The sequence below is a fragment of the Prionailurus viverrinus genome, chromosome E2, assembly GCF_022837055.1.
Source record: "Prionailurus viverrinus isolate Anna chromosome E2, UM_Priviv_1.0, whole genome shotgun sequence".
Classification (NCBI taxonomy): Eukaryota; Metazoa; Chordata; class Mammalia; order Carnivora; family Felidae; genus Prionailurus; species Prionailurus viverrinus.
The window spans coordinates 19,947,985-19,970,152 of NC_062575.1; the positions used below are offsets into that span (position 1 = coordinate 19,947,985).

Genomic DNA, 22,168 nt, shown 5'->3' on the forward strand with positions numbered 1-22,168 from the left:
AACCCTAAATAAGACAAGAACTTTCCTACAACCCATAGATCCTCAGTAAACCCGATTCTTGGTTCCCAAATCTGAGGCTTCTCCCACCTTGCTCTCACTGCTGCCAGACCCTAAGGCAAATTCAGTCATAGATCTGCCCATACACATCCCTCCCTACTTTTAGTTTCCCTCTCCTTTCCTTCAGGGACTCTATTCCATCCTCACCTCCACAGCATGCATCAGCCCCCACAATGCAATCCAAAACCCATCACCAAAGTCTGCTCTCAGGCAGAAGTAGGCTCCCTGAAGGCATTTCAGCCCCCATTTTCCATTATTAATGGGCTGACAGAACAGAGTGGAAAGTTCTTCTGTCCCTGCCCAGCAATCCTCCCCACCAACAGAGTCCCTTGGTAGGGGGCTGGTGGGCAGTAGAGGGGCAAATTCTAAGCTGCGTAATTCCTACATGAAGACTGTATTGGTGAGACTGGAGTACAGGCTGTGCCAGCATAGCTGGGGAGTGAGTAGCAACGCTCAGCTATAATTAGTCACCCCCAGAGCAGAGCCTGCAGAACAGGGAGAGGGAGGAGGGTCTCTGGTGGGAGGAGGGGCCACTGGCTGCTCAGAAGTGGGGAGGCAGGGACAGAAGTAAGGAAAAGCAGCTCTATTCAAGGTAAGCAATGTGAAGCACAAGTTGTGCAGACAGAAGGAGGTCGGCTGTCCGAAACCACCTAGTGTAGGCAGCATATAGTAAGCAAGGCCCTGATAAATAAGGTGGGTTTTTGTTGTTGTTGTTGTTGTTTTGTTTGTTTTATCCCTGAAGTGGGAAGAATGTAGACCTGAATTATGGTGGGGGGGGGGGGGTGCCGCTAAGCACACCTAAAGAACAGTGCATCTATAGGGGTGCAGAAGGGGACTAGAGAAAAACTGACAGTCTAGTATCCCAAGAAAGTGGACACTTGGACGTGGTCTCCTGGGAAGACTGCTTCTTCAGGACCAAGATGCCTGAGCTTTCCGGAGAACACTATCCCTTCAATGTCCCCACTCATCCTCGTCGCTGACAGAGGGTTCTAGGAGGCTGGAGATTGCTGGAGGAGGGGCCAGACCGAAGGGTTTACTGCAACGGTAAGAGGGGAGCAGAGAGGGCAAAGGAGTCTAGGGATGAGGCTGGAGAGAGCAAAGGCAGCCCTTAGGGAAGGCAAAGCCTCAGACCTCCCCCGCGCGAAGGGGAGGAGGCAGAGCCACAAGAGAGGGCGCAGGAACTCTGTGAGAGCCCGGATTTGTGGAATCGGAGCCTGAGTCCTGGCACTGTGCAAGAAGCCGGCCCAGATCTGGCGACTAGGGGGTGGGGGTGGGTCCGCTGCCAGCCACCGGCCTGGCTTTCCCACAGACGCACTCACCTATTTTGGCCAGGCTGGCCACCAGGATCCACAGGGCTACCAGGTAGGGCGCCTCCACCTCGTGCCACTGCCAGCGGAAGAGCGCCAGCCCTGGAGGAGGCTCGCCAGGCGACCCCGGCTCCCGGGTGGGCTCTTCGGTTGCGGCCGCCCCGGCCAGGGGCAGCCAGAGCAGCGGTAGTGCTGCGCACAGCATCCTGCCGACTGCCTAGCCGCCCTCCCGGCACCGCACGGCCGCCGGCCTCGCGTCGCCGCCGCGCCCTCCGGCCGCCCCCGCGTCACGAGCACGTGGGGCCCGCTCCCCCCAATCCTGGCTCCGAAACCCCCAAGCCGGGTCCGGACTCCGAGACCGTGCTCCGGGCGCCCGGACTCTGGACCCCTGCTCTTCCCCCACTAAACCATTCTCAGCTCTGGAAATCCCCCAGTGCAGCTCTCCCCCAAGTCCCGAAACCTATTCCTTCGAGTCCGCTCCTCCAAACCTTCCTCAAAGCTCCCCCGACCCGGTTTCAGAACTGTCAGCCCCCACAGCCTTCCAGAGGCACTACTGTCCCACCCGCCCAAGGCTGCAGCCTGCGGGGGGGGAGGGGCGGGGTCCAGGCCCGAGGGGCGCGTCTCCACAGCTAGTGCAGACCCGCGGCGAGCTGCCCACTGCTGTTACCAAAGGCTCGGGCCCCGACGCTGCCCCGTGCAGACGGCAGGTGGCAGTGCGCCGCCGCTCTCCGGAGCCTAGGACCCCCTACGGGCCCCCGCCCAAACCAGAGCTGCGCAGGCGCATTGGGCGCGCCCAGAAAGCCGTGAGGGACAACGCTGTCCTCCAAGTCCCCAGAAACTCCAAGGCCTAGATTAGGTCCGGCTCTCCCCAGGCTGAAAAGAAAGCTGTTCCTCTTTATCTCCCAAACCGAGGAGCATCCGGCCACACTTTCCGTCAAACTACAAGGAAGTCTCCTCACCTTTTTCTTGAAACTGAAGGGAACGTATCTTCTTTCCCTAAACTATGGAAAACCCAGCCTATCAATTCCCTTCAAACTAAGAGGGATCCACTCACCTTTTCCCCCAAACCTGAGGAGGCATTCGGCTAATCTCGCCCCAAACTGAGGAGGACCCACTCCATTTTTCGTTCAAGCTGAGAAGCAACCACCCCACTTCTTCGCCCAAACTGAGGAAAAATATGTTCTACCTCCCCACTCAAACTGAGTCATCACATCATTTTCCCAGAGCTGAGGGGCATCTTCTTACCCCAACTAAAGGGAAATCATCCCACCTCTTCCTTCATACTGAGTGGAATGTATTTTCACCTCTTGCTCCAAACCTAAAGGGACCCATCTGCATGTTTTCCCCAAATGATGTAATCCCATCCACTTCATCCCTCAAACTGAAGGAATCGGGGCCATCTCATCCCTAAACCCAGGGAGACCTGGCTGGCCACTATCTGAAGAAATATCCGCGCCACCTGCCCGAAGAATTCCTTGACCAGAGCACAGCCTCATCGCCCCCAAGCCCAAAGAAAGCCTCCCTGACGTGGGTGCGCTCTTGAAGGCGGGGCGCGAGCTTGGGTTTTCCCGCCGGCCGAGCCAGTGAACTAACGGAATCACGATCGCGCCCTCTGACTGGCTGGCGACAAGCCTCGCCTCCGGCAGTGGTAGCTCCCCACTGCGTGTTCAGGGACTACTCTTAGCTCCACCTCCTTCCTCGGCCCCGCCTCCGTCTGGCTCCTCCCCTCGGCAGCGTCCGGTCCGGCCCGGCCCAGACAGCCGAGCTAGTGGAGTAGACGCCGCGGCGTAGCCGGGATCCTCCCGGAGGCGCGCGGCGCGAGCCCCTGACAGAACCATGGCGGGCGAGGAAGACCGCGGAGATGGGGACCCGGTATCAGCGGTGACCGTGCGGGTGCAGTACTTGGAGGACACCGACCCCTTCGCATGTGCCAACTTCCCGGAGCCGCGCCGAGCCCCCACCTGTAGCCTGGACGGGGCGCTGCCCCTGAGTGCGCAGATACCCGCGCTGCATCGCCTGTTGGCGGCGCCGCTGAAGGTGAGGGGGCCTAAAGAAAGGTTGGGGGCGATCAAAGGTTCATGGTCGGCGCCATGAAAGCCTTTGGGAGGTACCCCTCGGGGAGAGGCTGGAGTGGGTGCGCTCCTGTGGGAAAGTCTTGGGCTGGGGACCTACGGTCCAAGCTGCCTCGCTTTCGCGGGACGCCTCTCAAGTTGAGGGAAGCTCAAGAAGGGAGGTGGGAGCTTGTTGTCTGCGCCACTTTGGCTGCCCCCTCAAAGTGAGGCCCATCTGGGGAGGTGTTCGGGGTCCATTCGCTGCCTGTCTGCTTGGGTAACCGATCTGGATAAGGTGACGGTAGATGTTTGGGTGGTAGCGGACAAGGAGTTCGGAGCTGGGGAGGGACCAGCTTCCACCTGCTTCAGGTGAGGTGGGGCGGGACCAGGAGGAGGGGCGGACCGGGGCGGGCCACTGGGGGTGGCAAAAGCTTCGAGCGGTTTCTGTTGGCTGGATTGGGTCCTGCCCCATAGAGCGTTGCCCCTGTAGGTGGGGGCCTGGGTAGGGAGTGAGAGTAGAAGAGAGACTTCACGGGGTGAGGGGAGTCCCCGGGAAGCGACCTGGCCCGGGACACGCAGAGAGCCAGTGGCTGCACTGGTGGAAAAGCCCTTTGAGTCACGGCCCCCACCATCCCGTACTCCAGCCTCCACCAGCCCACGGCTAGAAGGGAGGGGGCGAGCCCGGCTAATTTTAAACCGCCGGCCTGCCCTAGTTTGCCTGCGTACCAGAGCCGACTAGCGCACAGTGCTGGGAGAGGCCCTTTTCCAGATGGTTGGCCCTACCTCCCCTCCGGCTCCCTGAGCTCAGCCCCCCGCAGGCAGCCCTTTCCGGCGCTCTGGGTTTCCGGGCCAGGACTCTGGGAGGTGCGCTACCACCCCCCAGGGTTCCCCGCGGCCAGTCCTCACCGAGTGGCCAGAAAAAGGAGAGGGAGTTGGTGGGGGTGCCCTCCCTTGCTCTCAGCCTTAGCTGGGGGGCGAATTGCGCAAACTTGCCCCCTGGGCCCGGGGTCTCCCCTGGAATGTGCCCCGGGCGCCGGGCCCCCAGCCTGCATTCCTTGCTCTGCAGGCCCGCCCCGCCTCTGAGCGCGGGCGGGAGAGTTGGTGAGATTATTGGCCCCGGGGAGCGGCCCGTGTCCAGGCAGAGCCCGAGCTTCAAGGCCACGGCTTGAAGGTTGCAGTACACTGCCCACTTTAGAATTTTGATGCAACCCTTTTTGTGCTGCCCTGTTCAAAGGAGGAAACTGAGGTGCGCCTGGAAGAAGCACATCCAGCCCGAAGCCACTTTCAATTCAGGATAGGCACTGGAGAGAGAGGGCTGCTAAACTGAGGCCAGATTCCTGCCTTCAGGCTCATGAAACTCTTGAAATAAAGTGCTGAAATAAGCCTGGAGCATTACAGAGAACATAGTATTCCTTCTACTGCTACTCTAGGGCAGGACTTAGCCCTAACACGCCTCTTCCCAATTAGGGGCAGATTTAGGAGGTCAGGGACAGGAAGAAACCACCCCTTGCTTCTTCCTCTCATTTAGGGACCCATCTCCCTACTGCACCAGGTGTTCTGCCCTCTGTTCTGTGCTCCCTAGCTAAGGACACCACTGAGCTCAGATTGAGAATGTGTTAAGTACCCCCCAGCGTAGACATTCCTGGGCTCCTCACTTTTAGGATATTCCACTTGGTGTACCTGAGGACACAGGCAGGATATGCTGGTGGGCACACTGGGTTACTACTGTGCCTGTAGCCAGGACTTCCTGGGGCTGGCAGTTCTGCCAGGAATGGTCAGATACACTGTGATGTGTTCATCCCAAATATAAACTGTGACCACAGCCCCAGAATAGAAGGCTGAAGGAAGAAGGGCTGAGAATAGGGTAGGGGGAGGAACATCAGAGAGCTGAGAGAAGGGGAGCAGGGCTCCTCCTTGCAGGAAATGTCAACAGCTGGTTCCTCCCCGAGTCCTATAAGGGTGTGCCCCAGGGGCACAGACACGACTCAAACCTGCCTAGATAGCCCTATAGAGAGGAAAGGTGGCCCAGAAACCCAGGCATTCCCATTCTAGGCTGAGAGCAGAAATAAGAGGGAGGGGGTCTCTACTTACTCAATGCTTTATCCTCTGTACATTTGTCTAGTGGAACAGGACACAGCCAAGTGGACATGTACCCTCCCATTCTGGGCACTGACTGTCATCCCTGCAGACCCTGGGAAAGCACAAAGGCCCAGCCCACTTTCTCTCTGGGGCTCCACCCCATGCACCCCATTGGGCTGGGCCCAGCCACTAGAGTTCCCCTGGGGGCTTCCTTTTTAAACTGTTTAGAGCTTTCAGATCTGAGAAGGCCTTGCTCATTTCCTCCTAGTCTAGGAGGAAGCTCCTAGCCACAGCCTCTGACTCATCTCCTGGCCTTGGGAAGGGGGCCGGTGGAAGGGGGTGGAGAGGGTCCTGGCAATGCCTTGGGCCATGCCTGGTGTCCCCAGGGGAATTTAGAAGTATCTGTCTTCCCTCTGTTGCAAGCCTCTCCCAGTCCAGGGACCTGCTTCTGCCCAGAGGAGACCTGGCCCTCTGGCCCTGCATTTTATCTCTTTACCCAGAGTTCTGCTACCTTTTGCTCTTCTGGGCAATGCCTCAGGAGCCCCTCTCGGACACCTATAAACCCTGCCACATCTGAGATAGCACTGACTTCTCCGTGAACTCTGGGCAGAGAGACCCAAATGCTGCTCGGTCCCTGATGCAAAGGCCAGAGGAGCCCCCTACTTCTAGCAGCAGGGATAACCCTAGAAAACTTTCTGTCACCAGTAACTGTTTCCCCAGCTGTGGCTAAACATTAGAGAAGGACAGGGGTGGCACTGTCCTGGAATATTTCCTGACCTTGCACCGTCCCTACTCCAGCCCCAGTTTACCCCTCAGGAGCAGTTGTTGCAAGGGGGCTTAAGTGTGAACCTGACCTGCTTGGACAGGGACCAACTGGAGGGGTCCCAGAGGATTCTTAAGGGTAAGATGAGGTGCTCTGGTGATTAATTGAGCCATTTATTCTCCTGATATGGAGGTCTTTGGGGGATACTAGAAGATTGGGATGTGGGCATGGATCATGGCCTTCTTCCAGCTTTTCCTGGGACCACCATGTCCAATTTACTGGTCATTCTGGGGTAGGGAGCCTGGGCTGCAGCCTGGTGAGCAACCTCAGGACTTAGATCCTTGAAGATTTAGGCACTGTTACCTTGGTGTGTATGATGTGTGTGTGTTCACTGGTGTTCCTTTGCTTGCTACAAATCTGAGGACCAGTTTGGGGTATTTGCAGAGTCCAGAAAGCTGAGGGGTGGTCTTTCGCCCTTGACAACACTACAGGCTCCAACCCTCCCTCCACCTCCCCTCCAGGGTTTCCTGGAGCACTTCCAAAGTCCATCCATTCAAGATCTAGCCTCAGTTAGCCCTGGTTCCAATCCTGGTTGTGCAGCCTAGGGCATATTCACTGAGGTTCTGAGCTTTGGTTTCCTCACCTATAAAAGGATTATAAGGAGAAGGGGGCTTGGCTGGCTCAGTTGGAAGAGCATGTGACTCTTGATCTCAGGGTCATGAATTGGAGCCCCATGGTGAGTGCAGAGATTACTTAAGTAAATAAAAGTTAAAAAAAAATTGTCTGGGACACCTGGATTGCTTAGTCAGTTAAGCACCCAACTCTTTTTTTTTTCCTAAGTGTTTATTTATTTATTTATTTATTTATTTATTTATTTTTAATTTTTTTTTTCAGCGTTTATTTATTTTGGGGACAGAGAGAGACAGAGCATGAACGGGGGAGGGTCAGAGAGAGAGGGAGACACAGAATCGGAAACAGGCTCCAGGCTCTGAGCCATCGGCCCAGAGCCCGACGCGGGGCTCGAACTCACAGACCGCGAGATCGTGACCTGGCTGAAGTCGGACGCTTAACCGACTGCGCCACCCAGGCGCCCCAAGTGTTTATTTATTTTTGAGAGAAAGAGACACACACACAGAGACAGAGCATGAGCAGGGGAGGGGCAGAGAGAGAGGGAGACACAGTTTGAAGCAGGCTCCAGGCTCTGAGCTAGCTCAGAGCCTGACATGGGTCTTGAATTCATAAATCATGAGATCATGACCTGAGCTGAAGTCGATGCTTACCTGACTGAGCCACCCAGGTGCCCCAGGCATCTGCCTCTTGATTTGGCTCAGGTCATGATCTCACAATTCCTGATCTAGCCCTGTGTCAGGCTCTGTGCTGACAGTGGAGCCTACTTAGGATTCTCCCTCTCCTCTCTGCCACTCCCCTGTGTGTGCCTGTGCTCACACATGTGCACACGTGCACTCCCTGTCTCTCAAAATAAATAAATAAACATTAAAAAAAGGATTATCAGGAGATTCAAACAACTAGGCAAGCTGGTATGTGACACAGAGGAGGCATAACTAATATGGATTTCCCTCCTCAAGGCCCATCCATAGTGTCTCATCTAGGAAGTCATGGTCTAATTGGAAACCCAAGATAACAGGAGAAGGAGGGTTGTTAGAGCACAGGGTCTCTCTCGTGTTTAAAATTTATTTATTTATTTATTTATTTATTTATTTATTTAAGCACAGGGTCTCTCTCGTGTTTAAAATTTATTTATTTATTTATTTATTTATTTATTTATTTATTTATTTCGTTAGTTATTATTTAAGCAATCTCTATACCCAATATGGGGCTCAAATCATGACCCTGAAATCTAGAGTTCCTCCGATTGAGCCAGCCAGGTGCCCCAAGGGTCTTGTGTTTATAGGAAAGCAGAAGAAAAAAGCAACAAAATCATTTCCTAAAATAGGAGTCCTTCAGCATATAATTCTGCCCTCTTCTCCATCTTCTTTCCCTGCCCCTGGCGTGACCATTCTTGACTGATTTGCAGTTATGAAAAATACTGGGGAGTAGACACCATGGTCTCCTCAGTTTGGCCCTGCATTTAAAATAATATGTAACAAGTTGGTTTCGGCTGCCAGAAAAGCTTGAACCCAGAGAACCAAGAAAAAGTGGGCTGGATGCTGAAGGGAGGGTCTGAGCCTGGGAAGAATGGAGAGGACTCCACTCTAAGACACAGAGAAGCATGAAAGACAAGAGCCAGGAGGGAGTCAAGGATATGAGCCCATGCTGGCCCTGTGCTGACCCTAAGCGCTGTCAGCAGGGACCAGGGTTCAGGCTTACTCTGGCCTGGCCCAGCCCCAGGGTGTGAGAAACAAGTACCAGAGGTTTGGCTCTCAGAAGGGTGACCCGAGGAAGGGGGCAGGGGTGTGAGGGACAAGCACCATCCAGCTGACCGGAAGTCTCTGTTCTTTGCTATCCTAGCCTATCACCCCCCATCTCTACCCAGGACAGGCAACTAGGTTAGGGGAGAGGGGCACCAACCTGGAGGCTCTGGGCTGGCTGTTACCTCTGGACTTCTTCCTAGAAATGGGGCCCTGGAAGAATAAGACAAAGTGGCTAGGGAGGCCACTGCTGCCACCATGGAGGGAAAGGGTTTAAATCTGCTCATCTGAGGAGGCTGGGTGATAGAGCACTTGGCCTTCAGGACTCTACCCCAAATAGATGCAAGTATCCTGGAAGGAGAGGGCCATTCTTTGCTTACTTGGGATTATAGCATGTAAGTGTGCTTGCAGGAGGGGAAGACATCCTGCTTGATCCGAGCTTTCTGTACGTGTGCTTCTTGGGCTTGTGCTCCTCCAGAGCGTGTATGCGCGCGCACACACACACACACACACACACACACACACACACACACACCAGATCGTAAACCTGGGTGTGGAAGTACATACCAGGTATAATATAATCACCCTCCAGTGTTTACCTTTATGGCACTCTGCCCCTCTCCTTTCTTAGCACTCATGGCAGTTGTGCTTCTATATTTATTTGTGGTATTTTTTTATTTTTTTATTTTTTTTAAATGTTTATTTATTTTTGAGACAGAGAGAGACAGAGCATGAACGGGGGAGGGTCAGAGAGAGAGGGAGACACAGAATCCGAAGCAGGCTCCAGGCTCTAAGCTGTCAGCACAGAGCCAGACGCGGGGCTCGAACTCACAGACCGCGAGATCATGACCTGAGCCAAAGTCGGACGCTTAACCGACTGAGCCACCCAGGCGCCCCTGTGGTCTTTTTTTTTTTTTTTTTTAATGTTTATTTATTTATTTTGAGAGAGATAGCACAAGCATGGGGAAGGGACAGAGAGGGGGAGAGAGAGAATCCCAAGTAGGCTTCCCACTGTCAGTGCAGAGCCTGATGGGGGCTCAATCCCACAAACCATGAGATCATGACCTGAGCTGAAATCAAATTGGACACTTAACCAATTGAGCCACCCAGGCAGCCACTTGTGGCCTTTTTCTGAGGTAAGGCTGCTGGCCCTCCCCAGCTGGGCTCCCCACTATGTCTTCAGCACCTAAAATCAGCCTGGTTCACGAATGTTTGCATGAATGAGCTATTCCATATATGTGTGATTTGGGGGATCCCTGAAGGGGTTTGTTTCTCTGGGGCTGTGCCAGGCTGTGTGGATATGTTTCTCTAGGGTCCTAGAATCCTCTAGTCCAAGGTGGAAGGAGATGCAGCTATGCCTGGATGGGGGTGGAGTGGGTAGGCTGCTGAGTCACCATGTGGGAAGAGGGATCAGGAGGAATGTGGGGCTGCCCTCAGCTGAGCTGGCCCAAGATAAAGTACCCCAGGCCTGGGGCCTTGCCGCCCCATCTCAGGCCTCTTCCCACTAGGCCCTGGAGAAGATGACTCTGCTCTCAGGGAGGGGAGAGAGGCCAGGCCCGCCCAAGGCGCCCAAGGGAGGGCAGGCAGCCAGGCAGGAAGTGGGACAGAGAACAGGCTGGAGTGTTTGTCCTATGTCCCATGTCCCAGGCAAGGCGGGGGTGGGGGGAGTGGGGGAAGGGGAGGGGGTGTCACCCAAGGGCCTCACAGGCTGAACTGCCAGGAAGGAGCTAGGTCACTCTCTCAGACATGAGCAGAGTATAAAGCAGAAATGGGTAGGGGTAGGAGCTGGGCTCCCTTTCTCCCAGGGGACCAACAGCAGCTGTAAATCCTTGGACTGGGCCCAGAGCAGGGCAGTGCTGACAGAACAGTGGGACAGATGTTGGGACTGACTTTCCCAGTAAGATGGAAACCAGAAAATACTCTGCTTCTCCAGAGGTGGGCTCTCCCTGGGCCATAGCAACCCAAGGAGCAGGGCCACTCAATACAAGGGGACTTTGCTGAGCCCTGCATACTGGCTCTGTGCTATGGGGGAAGTGTCTGGGAGAGGCACAGTGCTGCCCTCAGACTCTTAGGAGTCACTTCTCTATAGGTACTTCTCAAGAGGCCAAGTGTCATGCCTGGTGGTAGTAGAGGGGAGCTGGGCCGGGGGCATGATAGAGATACTTGGGAAGCACACACACGGATAGAATGTGTGCCTCGTACAATGCAGGTTTCAGGGACCTGCTACAGACTGATAGAGTCAGACCCTAAAACCTAGTTTTTAACAGGCCCCTTGGAGGCCTCTGAGGTCTAGCTCACTTGGGGCAGGGCAAAGACCCTGAGGCCTGAAGGGACCGATAGCCTATGGATTACTCACTGTTCCTCGCTGTCTCAATTCAGGGAGACAAACATACCACACACACACACACACACACACACACACACACACACACACACACTCCTTCCAGCTGGGTTTGCACCAATATTCTTAACACTTTCTCCCTGGGCTTGAACGCTTTGTGGATGCAGCTTATCACCCCCAGGGCTGGGAACTTCCTTGAAGGCAGGAACTTCCTCCCATATTCCATTCCCTTTCCTTATTCATGTTCATGAGCTCAACATGTTTAGTGAGCACTTACTGTGAGCCATAGGGCTGTGCTAAGCTCTGCAGATATAGCATGGGGCAAGACAGACATGCTGCCTGAACCCAGAGATCTCATGGTTAGTGGGGAAGGAGACTAGTGTCTAGGATATTATAATGCTGTATGGAAGGCCTCACACATGGGGTGGAACGGGTTGCATAGCACTGGCTACAGGAGTTCAGGAAAGTGTTCCAAAAAAGCATTACCTAATCTGAAACATGCAGAATGGTAGGTGTTAGCCAGAAGACATAGCACATTCAAAGGGCAAGAAAGCCTGGCACCTGAGGTAGATGGGCTTCGTGCACAGTAGGCCCATGAGAAATGACTGCTGAAGGAATGCATGGCTGCAGCATACACCCTGTGGTATGCCGCTCTGCTGGCTCTCTGAGTGGAAGTAGAAGGTCATGGGGTCTCCATACATATCTCTACCACCTCTTTCCCAGCCCTGACAACTATTCCCTTTGCCCCCAGCTGGAGGACTGTGCTCTACAAGTGTCTCCCTCTGGATACTACCTGGACCCTGAGCTTTCTCTGGAAGAGCAGCGGGAGATGCTGGAGGGCTTCTATGAAGAGATCAGGTCAGAGCTCATGGGACCAGGAAGGCAAGGCTGGCCCCTACCCTTGCCTCCACCAGGGGCTGGCTCAGGTGTCAGCAGCCAAGACACCTGATCTCTAGCCTAGGCTGAGAGTCACCTCCTGCCATGCCACCTCACACGACTGTGCCAGGGGAATCCCTGGCCAGTGTTACCTGATGCCTGGGATGGGGGGGGGGGGGGGCGGGGGCGGGACGTGTGTGATCTCCCACATACCTGAGATACCTATGTTTGCACAAACCCTCCTGTTGAGGAGGAGGGAGTTGGGCCAGGAGTAGCATGTGGGGTGGTGTTTAGCTGCCTTGGTGTGGGGGGGCAGGGACCCTGAGGAATGGCCTGAAAACTGCTGACTAGGCTGCTTAATTCCAGCAAAGGGCGAAAGCCTACACTTATCCTGCGTACTCAACTCTCCGTGAGGGTCAATGCCATCTTGGGTGAGTGTATGAGGACATTAGTGTCCAAGAATGCCCCTCCCCAGCGCTGCTGGCTCAGTTTCTTTCAGGCCTGTGCTGGACAGTGGACAAAGCACATGGGAGACAGGATGTGTGGCCCCTTCCCACTCCTATCCTGACCTCTCCTTTCAGGGCTAGGGCTGATGTTGCAACTAAACCGGATTGGGGGTTGCCCAGAGTCAGGGAGTGGAGGAGGAGGTAGGGGGCTCAGGCACTAGAATATTCTTTGGTGGGGGGTTGTGTCCCCTTGAGGTTTCCATGCCCACCTACCCCTTGCAGAAAAGTTGTATGGCTCCAGTGGCCCTGAGCTCCGCCGTTCCCTCTTCTCACTAAAGCAGATCTTCCAGGTGAGGCCCAGAAGTGGGCTGGGGGTGGGTGTCCAGCCTGAGCCCTGCTTAAATTTCCCCATGGTGCCCCCAGGAGGACAAGGACCTGGTGCCTGAATTTGTACACTCAGAGGGGCTGAGTTGCCTGATCCGTGTGGGTGCTGCTGCCGACCACAACTACCAGACCTACATCCTCCGAGGTAAGTCCAACTCCTCCCCCATGACCCCTGCCTTCAGTGACCCCTTACTGACCTCTTCTTGTCTCTGTGTCCCCAGCACTAGGCCAGCTGATGCTTTTTGTGGATGGGATGCTAGGGGTGGTGGCCCACAGTGAGACTGTACAGTGGCTGTACACACTGTGTGCCAGCATGGTAAGTGGCCCTCCACACAGCCATGCACCCTTTTCCCACTGCCTCTCTCTGGACCTCAGTCTCCTATTCTGCAAAGTGGGCTGGAATTGAATGAGTCTGAGGCTCGTCTAAGTCTAGAACGTACTCCAACACCTGGTTCTGGGGCCAGGGTCTTTCTGCCTAGACTCTCCTCTTTAAGTCCAGCCCCAGAAGCCCTTACCCCTCCCCACCAGGAGCTGATACAAGTCTGGCCCAAGCCCCACTCATATGTGGTGACCCCTCCCCCTAGTCCCGCTTGGTGGTGAAGACAGCCCTGAAGCTGCTGCTGGTGTTTGTGGAATACTCTGAGAACAATGCACCGCTGCTTATCCATGCTGTCAGTTCTGTGGCCAGCTCTACAGGTGAGAGACTGTTCCTTCTCCCCCCTCAACCCCCACTCAGAGCCCTCTCTCCTACCTGTCCCCGCATGACTGCTCCCCTTTCTGTGTCAGGCTGTCTTCCTTGGGCCAATCTGGTGTCCATCCTGGAGGAGAAGAATGGCGCTGACCCTGAGTTGTTGGTGTACACAGTCACCCTCATCAACAAGGTGGGTATGGCCGAATAGGGGGGAACCAGGTGCCAATTCTGGGCCCCTTAGGTTCCTGACTTCCGGTCTCCACCAGCCTTAGCCTTGCCCTCCCATCCCCACCCTCTAGACACTGGCAGCACTCCCGGACCAGGACACCTTCTATGATGTGACAGATGCACTGGAGCAGCAAGGCATGGAGGCCCTGGTCCAGCGCCATTTGGGCACCTCGGGTACTGATGTGGACCTGCGCACACAGCTTGTGCTCTATGAGGTGGGCTGGGTCACCTGGGCACAACTGGCGGGGAAGAAGGAGGTGCAGTTCGCCAGCGGCTCACATCTGGGTCTACCTCCACTAGAATGCCCTGCGGTTAGAGGATGGAGACATTGATGAAGCCGCTGCAGGTGGAAGGCGGGAACGCAGAAAGCCCTCTTCAGAGGAGGGCAAGAGGAGCCGCCGATCTCTAGAAGGCGGGAGCTGCCCTTTGCGCTCCACGGAGCCTGGGTAAGATAGAACTTGCCCTAGCACTTGGGGAGGTGTGGATCTGCCTGCAGTGGCCTTGTCTGTTGATAAGCCCCGCCTCCAGCTCCACAGGCCCTGTCTCTAGCCGCGCAGGCCCCGCCTCACAGACAGGCCCCACCTCCAGCCCCTCAGACCTGGCCTCAACTGTAACCTCCACCTACTCCACTGGCCCTGCCCTGTCGACAAGCTTGAACTCCAGCCTCGTGGGCACTGCTTCTGGCCTCCTTACCTCGGTGAACCTCTTTCCTGCCATCTCTATGGGGCCATCAGCCGACAGCTCCAGCGAGAGGAGCATCTATAAGTAAGTAGGAAGATAGTGGAGGCCACCCCTAGAGTCCTCTCTCCAGCTGTCCCTCCACTGAGCCCCTCCACAGGCCCTCCGCCTCCTCTGCCCAAACTCCTCTGCCCAGACGCATGCTTTCTCTTTCTTTCCAGACTTCACCAAACTGCTCCTGTTTGGTAAGTGACTGCTGGGGAGTGGGGTTCAGCCCTGACTGGACCTCTTACTCCTCCTGCTTGTCTCCTCATCTCTTTCTGGCATTCTGCCTGTCTTTGCCCTTTGTCATCTATCTCCTTGCCCCCCTTCTTTATTTCTCTGTCACTGTCTCTTGACTCTCTTGTTCTTTGTCTCTTACTTATGCCCTGTCCTGCTTCATGTCAGTCTGTCCCCTCCATTTCCAGTTTCTTCATGTCCTGTCACCCCCACCCCTCCTCTTTCCACTGGGGCTGGGAAGGAACCCCTGATATTACTGCCCAGCTGTATGTGGGTACAAGCAACTGGGCTTTGGAGTGGAGCAGGCACCATAATTACCATCTCTTCCTCTCATCCCCCCTACCCAGGGCCCCTGAGAGCCCACCTGTCTCTCAGTCCCCTACTGAGCAGGCAGTGCTGGAGTAAGTACAGAGGCCAGCCTGCCAGGCCTGCCATTTGCTCAGGGCTTCAGCATTGCTTCCCCCAGCGGGGGTTCCATGTGCCTCATGCAGCCAGAGCTGGGGGACTCTCAGGCCCATCCTCTCCCATACATAGCCCTCCTTTGTTACCCAAGGACCAAGCACTGGGAAGCAGTTCACTGGGGTCATAGTGTTCAATAGTGACACCTTAACGAGTTTCAACCAGAAATGAAGATACAGACTCCCAATCTGGAGCCCATTCTTCCATGTCCTCAGCCCAGGAATAGGGAAGGGGGCTAGGATCTAGGGTGCTGTGTGGTATAGGGGTGGAGGAGCAACCTAGGGCTGAGGGAAGAAGGGCAGGGACTGAAGGCCAACAAAGGCTAGAGGGGCTGAAAAATAGACACTGGATCACATTCATTATTCCAACATAAATTGAATGCCTGTTGTGGTAGCTCACTCAGTAAAGCATGGGACTCTTGAGCTGAATGCTTGTTTCCCAGGCCCTTTTCTAGACATGGGTCATAGCTCTCAGAAGCTACCAGACATGGGACAGCCTGGTGTGCCCATTGGAACAGCTATCCCCTTCCCCTGCTCTAAGGGTCTAGAATCAGACAGTGAATGTGAACAGCAGCAAGGTTGCAAGTTAACTGTTAAGTAGAACTTCTCCCCATATGTTGACCTGGGAATGCTGGGTTGGCAGTGACCCTCCCCAGATGTGGAGGAATGAACAGGGGCTGCCTTGGGAGGGCAAGTCCTGGGTCTGCTCAGCGCATGGACTGTTTTCTGTATGTCTGTGTGTGCCTGCAATTTGGGGCAGTGCCCAGGGGCCCAGCAAGGCATGTACACCACCCTGGGCTGGGGTGTGTCAGACACCGTCACTGACAAGTACCTCCCCTCAGAGCCCGGTTCCTGGAGAATGTGGCAGCAGCAGAAACAGAGAAGCAGGCTGCACTGGCCCAGGGCCGAGCAGAGACACTGGCTGAGGCCATGCCTGATGAGGCTGATGGACACCCAGGTGAGTAGGTGGCTGGGCAGAATCCACTCATGTTGCCCTATAGCTCCAGAGGGCGTGACACTGACAGCTGCTTCTCTTCTCTAGATACCCGGGAACTATGGGGCTCCCCAGAACCAGGCCCTGCACCCAGAACACCCCAGAGCCCTGCCCCCCGAAGTCTGCTCCGGGCCCAGCGGAGCCTTGAGCCAGAGCCCAAGGAGCCACTGGCCCCACCAAGCCCCAAAGCTGAGCCCATTCAGGAATTCCCTATCCGTGTACCTAAGCTCTGCATTGGAGACCTGGACTTCTCAGATTTGGGGGAGGATGAAGACGAGGACATGCTGAACATGGAGGCTGTGGAGGCTGGGAAAGGGGTCCCACCCCCACCGCCCCCACTGCCTGTGCTCTCTGGAGGTGGCCCACCTCCTCCACCCCCACCTCCCCCACCCATCAAAGGCTCACTCCCACCACCTCCACCTCCCACCACTCCCCTTCCTCCCTCAGCACCCGATGGTTTAGCCCTCCCCACCAAGAGGAAGACAGTAAAACTCTTCTGGCGGGAGCTAAAGCTGGCTGGGGGTCATGAAGGCTCTGGGAGCCGCTTTGGGCCCTGCCCCACACTGTGGGCCTCACTGGAACCTGTCTCGGTGGACACAGCCCGGCTGGAACACTTGTTTGAGTCCCGTGCCAAAGATGTGCTGCCTTCCAAGGTAAACCCACCCTCATCTGCAAGGTAACCCCAGCGGAAAGAGGAGGGAATCAGAACTGAAGGGTCTGAACTGCCAGGGACAGCCACTCATTTCCCACATGGGGAAACCAAGGCAAAGAAAGGCATTGAGTCTTGTCTGAGGTTTCTCAACAAGGAATCAGCAGAGCCTAGCCCTAACTAGAATCTAAGCTCATCCCAAGGCCTTACATATCCCAGATCCCTGGTTGTGGGGTGCCCCCACCATCTGGCTATTTAAGGGGCTATTTAGAGTGCCCTTGTAGATTGTTGCCCCAGCTAGTCCCTTTCCCAATCTTACACTGCCCTCTTGCCAACTTTAAAGAAAGCTGGTGAGGGCCGCCGGACAATGACCACAGTGCTGGACCCCAAGCGCAGCAACGCTATCAACATTGGCCTAACCACCCTGCCACCTGTGCATGTCATTAAGGCTGCCCTGCTCAACTTTGATGAGTTTGCTGTCAGCAAGGATGGCATTGAGGTAGGGATACCAGCTAAGGGTGTGACAGGGAGGTGCGAGGTCTGGCCCTCTCCTTTGGTCAGTGGGCATTTCCTGTCCCTCCCAATGGTGGGCATGGGCTTAGCATTTCTACAGAGCAGTTCCCCAGGCCCTGGGGATACCCCAAATGACCAAATGACCTAGGGATGAGTCAAGACCAACATCTGAGGCCTCAGGCCAGCACTGAGGGGACTTCGTGTGGGGTGGTGGTTGCATCCTCAGAAACTGCTGACTATGATGCCCACGGAAGAGGAGCGGCAGAAGATTGAGGAGGCCCAGCTGGCCAATCCTGACATACCCCTGGGCCCAGCTGAGAATTTCCTGATGACCCTTGCCTCCATTGGGGGCCTGGCCGCACGCCTACAACTCTGGGCCTTCAAGCTGGACTATGACAGCATGGAACGGGTACTTAGGTGATGGCATGTGGCAGGAAGTGGGGCAGGTGAGCACAAGGACCAGGTAGCTTGAGAGTCCTTTGTCTCCCACTCCAGGAAATCGCAGAGCCGCTATTTGACCTGAAAGTGGGCATGGAACAGCTGGTGCAAAATGCCACCTTCCGCTGTATCCTGGCCACCCTGTTGGCTGTGGGCAACTTCCTCAACGGTTCCCAGGTTAGTGGGAGTGCATGAGGGCTGGGGGCCAGGGCTCTGGAGCCTGCTAGGCCCAGGCTCAGATGGGGTCCTTTCAGAGCAGCGGCTTTGAGCTGAGCTACCTGGAGAAGGTGTCAGAGGTGAAGGATACAGTGCGCCGACAGTCACTGCTGCACCATCTCTGTTCCTTGGTTCTCCAGACCCGGCCTGATTCCTCTGACCTCTACTCAGAAATACCTGCCCTGACTCGCTGTGCTAAGGTTAGCACCAGCCAGAGGCTTGACTAAGACCAGCCATGGCAAAAGGGAGTGCTGCTTTCTGGGGCTGGCTTTTCCTCCGTGTTCGGGCTACTGTGCCAGAGTGTGCTCAGCTACAGGTGTTGTGTGGGCTGTATCCTCTGCCAGAAACATTCTTTCCTCTATTGGCCTGGCTACACCTACTGTCTTTGGGTCTTCATTTAGCCACCACTTCCCTCAAGAGAGCTTTTCCATTCCCCATTAGATCAAATGGACTTGTCTCTTTCCTGGATTAGACTGTGAGCTTTTGGAGGGCAGGCGGAGGCTTTTTGGCTCTCTATATCCCTAGGGACCAGACTGGCTGGCCTGACAGAGGCAGCCTCAGGTGGTGCCTGTCTTTGGGGGGACAACATGCATACCCCCTGCCTTTCCAGGTGGACTTTGAGCAGCTGACTGAGAACCTGGGGCAGCTGGAGCGTCGGAGCCGGGCAGCTGAGGAGAGTCTACGGAACTTGGCCAAACACGAGCTGGCCCCAGCCCTACGTGCCCGCCTCACCCACTTCCTGGCCCAGTGTGGCCGCCGTGTTGCCATGCTGCGGGTAGTACACCGCCGTGTCTGCAACAGGTGGGGACATGGGCAGAGGGCAGGACTGCTATCACCATCCCTCACACCCTAAGCAGGACTCACCATCCCTCCCCACCCCAACCTGCCTAGGTTCCATGCCTTCCTGTTGTACCTGGGGTACACGGCCCAGGCAGCCCGGGAAGTGCGCATCATGCAGTTCTGCCACACGCTGCGTGAGTTTGCACTGGAGTATCGGACTTGCCGGGAACGGGTGCTACAGCAGCAGCAAAAGCGGGCCACGTACCGTGAGCGCAACAAGACACGGGGCCGCATGATCACTGAGGTAGGTACCTTTTCCAGGTTTGGACTGCCACCCCCGTGGTTTCCTTCCCCTGCGCCCAGCTCACCCTTCTCCCCTCTACAGACAGAAAAGTTCTCAGGTGTGGCTGGGGAAGTCCCCAGCAACCCATCTGTCCCAGTGGCCGTGGGCAGTGGGCCAGGGCGGGGTGATGCTGACAGTCATGCCAGCATGAAGAGTCTGCTGACCAGCAAGCCGGAGGACACCACACATGGCCGCCGCAGCAGAGGTGGGACCTATGGCCACTGGGGGCAATGGGCTTTGGGGTCACCTTATCCTGACTTCTCTATCTGGCCTCTCTCAGGAATGGTCCAGAGCACCTCCCCAGTCATGCCTACAGCAATGGGGCCCTCCACTGCACCCCCAGAAGAACCCCCAGTCTCCAATTTACCCAGTGACACTTCAGATGAGATCATGGACCTGCTGGTACAGTCAGTGACCAAGAGCAGTCCTCGTGCCTTAGCTGCTCGGGAGCGCAAGCGGTCCCGTGGCAACCGCAAGTCTTGTGAGTACTCCCCAAACGCCCACTACCCACCTTAACCACATCAACCCTCTCTAACTCTGCTCTGTTCCTGCAGTGAGACGGACGTTGAAGAGCGGGCTCGGAGAGGACCTGGTGCAGGCACTGGGACTGAGCAAGGGTCCTGGCCTGGAGGTGTGAAGGTACTGCCTCTAGGACATGGACGGGCCTCAGCCTGCAATGTAAGAGACTAGAGAATGAGGAGGAATCAAAGCAGAATTCTGGGCCTTTTCTCAACCCTAAGGCCACTGTGTGCCCAGTGGACAGTGCCTTGAGCAGTATTAGCTGTGTGTGCCTGTATGCAATTGTGTGTTTGTGTGTGTATATGTACTTGTATGAGCTCCCTGAATGCATGGAGTATAATAAAGTTTTCCTAGCCAATCCAAGACTCTCTTCCTTCTTTGAAGGTACCACACTTAGTCTGTAGCAGGAGGCTAATACCAAACGACTGGCTCTTCCTGTCTCGCCCTCATTATCACCCACACAGCCATTAGCCACATTCTGAGCCATTTATTTAACAATCCTATACCTTAGACCGCTTTTGGGCCCTGGACGAGGCCCTCCTTGCTCCTGGCATGGGGGCCTTGCAGCCTGTGGCCATAATGTCAGTGGCTATAACCGCTTCATCTGCCGCCGCTCCTGTCGGCGTTGCCGTTTCTCATTGTGCTCTGGTGCTGGGGTGCCACTGTCTGCTGTGAACCAAGGGCCCAACACATTCACCCACAGAAGGTAAAGGGCCCGGCCCGGAGCCTAGGACAGAAAAGTTAACTTGAAGCCTGGTGCAGGAAATGAAAGAATAGAAAGTTTAGATGCCCCAGTCTCTTCTCGGGAGCCCTACAACCCACGCACCAGAAGCCAGAAGGACCAGATGTAGAGGGAGAAGCAGCTGAGCACTTGCACGATGGCTGTCAGTAGAATCACATCCTTAAGGTGCCTGTGAATAGAAAGGAGGCTGCAAGGGCCAAAAATAGGAGATGGGCCCCAGTTCATCTCCCTTCTACCCTTTCAAGTTGTGGGCAATTGTGGGTCTTGGGCTATCTGGGCCCCAAAACCCCAGCCCTGGGGCCGCTCACCTGGGCTGGCAGCGGGGGACACTCACTCTGCCATGCCCTGCTCCATGTTGAGATCCATTCCACCATCCATCAGGGCCCCATCCTCAGAAAAGGCTGCCCGTGCCATTGAGCTCATAGAGTGGTAGCTGGCCCCATATACTGCCAGGCTAAAGCCCAGGGCCATCTGCAGAATAAGAATGGTATCAAAGACCAGCCACTAACCCTACACACTCACCCACTCCCCAGGAAAGGGGACACTTACCCAGGCCCAAAATGAGGCAGATGAGTAGAAGAACACCAAGGTCACAAGACAGTAAATGGCCTGTAAGCAGATACATGGTCAGGCTGGAATCAAAACCTACCCTAAACCACGGGTCTCCCTAGACTGTGACCAAAAGTTAGGCCAGGCTGTGGAAAGAGACAAGTTGTTTCTCATAGGGTTGTGGGGGAAAGGGGTCTGTTCCCTGTGTCCTGAGTACCCCGGCTCCCCTCTGATGTGTCAGTCCAGGAAAGAAGGCCCTGTGTATTTGGGATCAGAAGAATGGGCTGAAGTTCATCTCAGACTCAAACCCTCATTTGGTTTTTTTGGTTTTGTTTTGTTTTGACTACTCAGCACTTCTTTGTGCCAGGGTCCATTCTCCTTTCTTTAATTGTAGTTTTCTTCTGGAAAACTACACATGGCTGTCACATACCACCCCCTCACTCACTCACTCACTCACTCACTCACACACACACCCAGAAATGAGGACAATGGGACCTTGGGTGGGCACAGAAGAAAGGAGGAAGGCACTTACATTTGCCCCCAGTATGATCCGCAAATAGAACTTCAGAGTCTCTCTGTTCTCTTCAAATATCTGCTTCTTCCCTCTCGTGCCCACTTTGCCCTTGGGCTGCAGAGGGATGGTAAGATGCTGTCAAAGCCCTCCTCAGCCAGGGTCCTCCTCACCCTGCCCACCACTCTGATTAGCTACAGAATTACTCCTGCACCTAACCCAGATCCCCATGGTGCTCAATCTAGCACAATCCTAGAGATGTCCACCCCTCCTCCATTCCATCCTGGTTAGAGCTGACACCATCTGTGCTGCACCCCTTAGCTACGATCGCCTCTTGCTCACCCTGGAAAATTCCAACACTAGGCTGGTATGTCCTGGTTCCCCTGGTCCAGCTTTGGGCTGACAACCCCTTCAAGGGGGACTCCTGAGGGGCGCTGAATGGTGCGCCCTTCCGGCCTTTGCTGGAGTAGTCCAGATCTTGGCTGACGCCCACCCCCTTTCAGGCCCCTAAGATCTCCGGCCAGGTCTGGGACAGCCTGGTACTGACGCTCACTCCCCTCCCGGACCACTTCTATGGTCGTGCGCGGCTCCATTCCGCCCGCTAGCTCTAGTACCGCAGGGCCACCTCACGGCGCCCCCCTCTGGCTGACCCGCTTCCCTTGATGTCCTTCCTATGTTTTCAGTCTCCCGACCCCGGGAAGGTTCGGCCATTGCGAACCCCGCCCTACCCGCCCTCCTTACCGCCATGGCGCGACGCAAACACCCAGCAAGGAAAACAAGGCAGAGCGACCGAAACCGCGGTCAAAAGGTACCACATCGGCAGCACAGGCACTTCCGGTGCAGACCCAAATCGTCACAACTGTGACGGAAGTGGGGGATCCACTTCCTTCCCAAGACCCTCCCCCCG

At 55.6% G+C, this 22,168-nt stretch overlaps 3 protein-coding genes across 16 annotated transcripts in view; 1 reads left to right on the top strand and 2 right to left on the bottom strand.

Annotated features, from left to right (window-relative positions):
- Nucleotides 1–13,486, bottom strand: part of SLC9A5 (solute carrier family 9 member A5) — a 31,436-nt gene extending 17,950 nt beyond the window's left edge. For 7 of the 9 annotated variants that reach the window (XM_047835053.1, XM_047835051.1, XM_047835050.1 and 4 more), the window contains exon 1: nucleotides 1,377–2,936. In XM_047835053.1, coding sequence (XP_047691009.1) covers nucleotides 1,377–1,569 — 193 coding nt within the window. In that variant the 5' untranslated portion in view covers nucleotides 1,570–2,936. Of the gene's footprint in view, nucleotides 1–1,376; nucleotides 2,937–5,506; nucleotides 6,379–8,786; nucleotides 8,840–13,424 lie in introns of those variants that run through there. The other 2 variants (XM_047835054.1, XM_047835052.1) reach the window with 2 other exon arrangements.
- On the top strand, nucleotides 3,107–19,817 carry FHOD1 (formin homology 2 domain containing 1). 4 transcript variants are annotated; one of them, XM_047835035.1, is made up of 22 exons: nucleotides 3,107–3,401; nucleotides 11,719–11,825; nucleotides 12,210–12,274; nucleotides 12,572–12,639; nucleotides 12,713–12,818; nucleotides 12,895–12,989; nucleotides 13,258–13,369; nucleotides 13,460–13,554; nucleotides 13,664–13,807; nucleotides 13,893–14,038; nucleotides 14,121–14,357; nucleotides 15,850–15,965; nucleotides 16,050–16,654; nucleotides 16,994–17,149; nucleotides 17,390–17,572; nucleotides 17,659–17,778; nucleotides 17,856–18,017; nucleotides 18,428–18,618; nucleotides 18,709–18,901; nucleotides 18,983–19,145; nucleotides 19,221–19,421; nucleotides 19,495–19,817. In XM_047835035.1, the coding sequence occupies exons 1-22, from the start codon at nucleotides 3,201–3,203 to the stop codon at nucleotides 19,575–19,577; spliced, it is 3,549 nt and encodes a 1,182-aa protein (XP_047690991.1). In that variant the 5' UTR covers nucleotides 3,107–3,200; the 3' UTR covers nucleotides 19,578–19,817. The 4 variants fall into 4 exon arrangements, with proteins under 4 accessions (XP_047690991.1, XP_047690990.1, XP_047690992.1 ...); XM_047835034.1 differs by having other exon boundaries at nucleotides 18,709–19,145; XM_047835036.1 differs by having other exon boundaries at nucleotides 17,958–18,017; nucleotides 18,709–19,145.
- On the bottom strand, nucleotides 13,425–22,136 carry TMEM208 (transmembrane protein 208). 3 transcript variants are annotated; one of them, XR_007147303.1, is made up of 7 exons: nucleotides 22,003–22,136; nucleotides 21,283–21,378; nucleotides 20,751–20,810; nucleotides 20,536–20,672; nucleotides 20,286–20,388; nucleotides 19,966–20,186; nucleotides 13,425–13,491 (listed from the first exon to the last, which is right to left on the bottom strand). XR_007147303.1 is itself a non-coding variant. In XM_047835112.1 (6 exons), exons 1-6 carry the CDS (start codon nucleotides 22,006–22,008, stop codon nucleotides 20,049–20,051), a joined length of 522 nt encoding a protein of 173 aa, XP_047691068.1. In that variant the 5' UTR covers nucleotides 22,009–22,136; the 3' UTR covers nucleotides 19,932–20,048. The 3 variants fall into 3 exon arrangements, 2 of the variants coding, with proteins under 2 accessions (XP_047691068.1, XP_047691067.1); XM_047835112.1 differs by lacking the exon at nucleotides 13,425–13,491 and having other exon boundaries at nucleotides 19,932–20,186; nucleotides 20,286–20,370; XM_047835111.1 differs by lacking the exon at nucleotides 13,425–13,491 and having other exon boundaries at nucleotides 19,932–20,186.
- Between the last annotated feature and the right edge of the window lie 32 nt (nucleotides 22,137–22,168).

Bases quoted from the DNA above. Each gene is read 5' to 3' on its own strand.
- TMEM208 (XM_047835111.1), bottom strand. The intron at 20,811-21,282 runs GTAAGTGCCTTC...ATCTGCTTACAG, and splicing joins GGATCATACTGGGGGCAAAT to GCCATTTACTGTCTTGTGAC. The intron at 20,389-20,535 runs GTGAGTGTCCCC...TGGCCCTTGCAG, and splicing joins ATGGAGCAGGGCATGGCAGA to CCTCCTTTCTATTCACAGGC.
- FHOD1 (XM_047835034.1), top strand. From the start codon at position 3,201: ATGGCGGGCGAGGAAGACCGCGGAGATGGGGACCCGGTATCAGCGGTG. The intron at 14,039-14,120 runs GTAAGATAGAAC...CCCCGCCTCCAG, and splicing joins TTGCGCTCCACGGAGCCTGG to CTCCACAGGCCCTGTCTCTA. The intron at 15,966-16,049 runs GTGAGTAGGTGG...TCTCTTCTCTAG, and splicing joins TGAGGCTGATGGACACCCAG to ATACCCGGGAACTATGGGGC.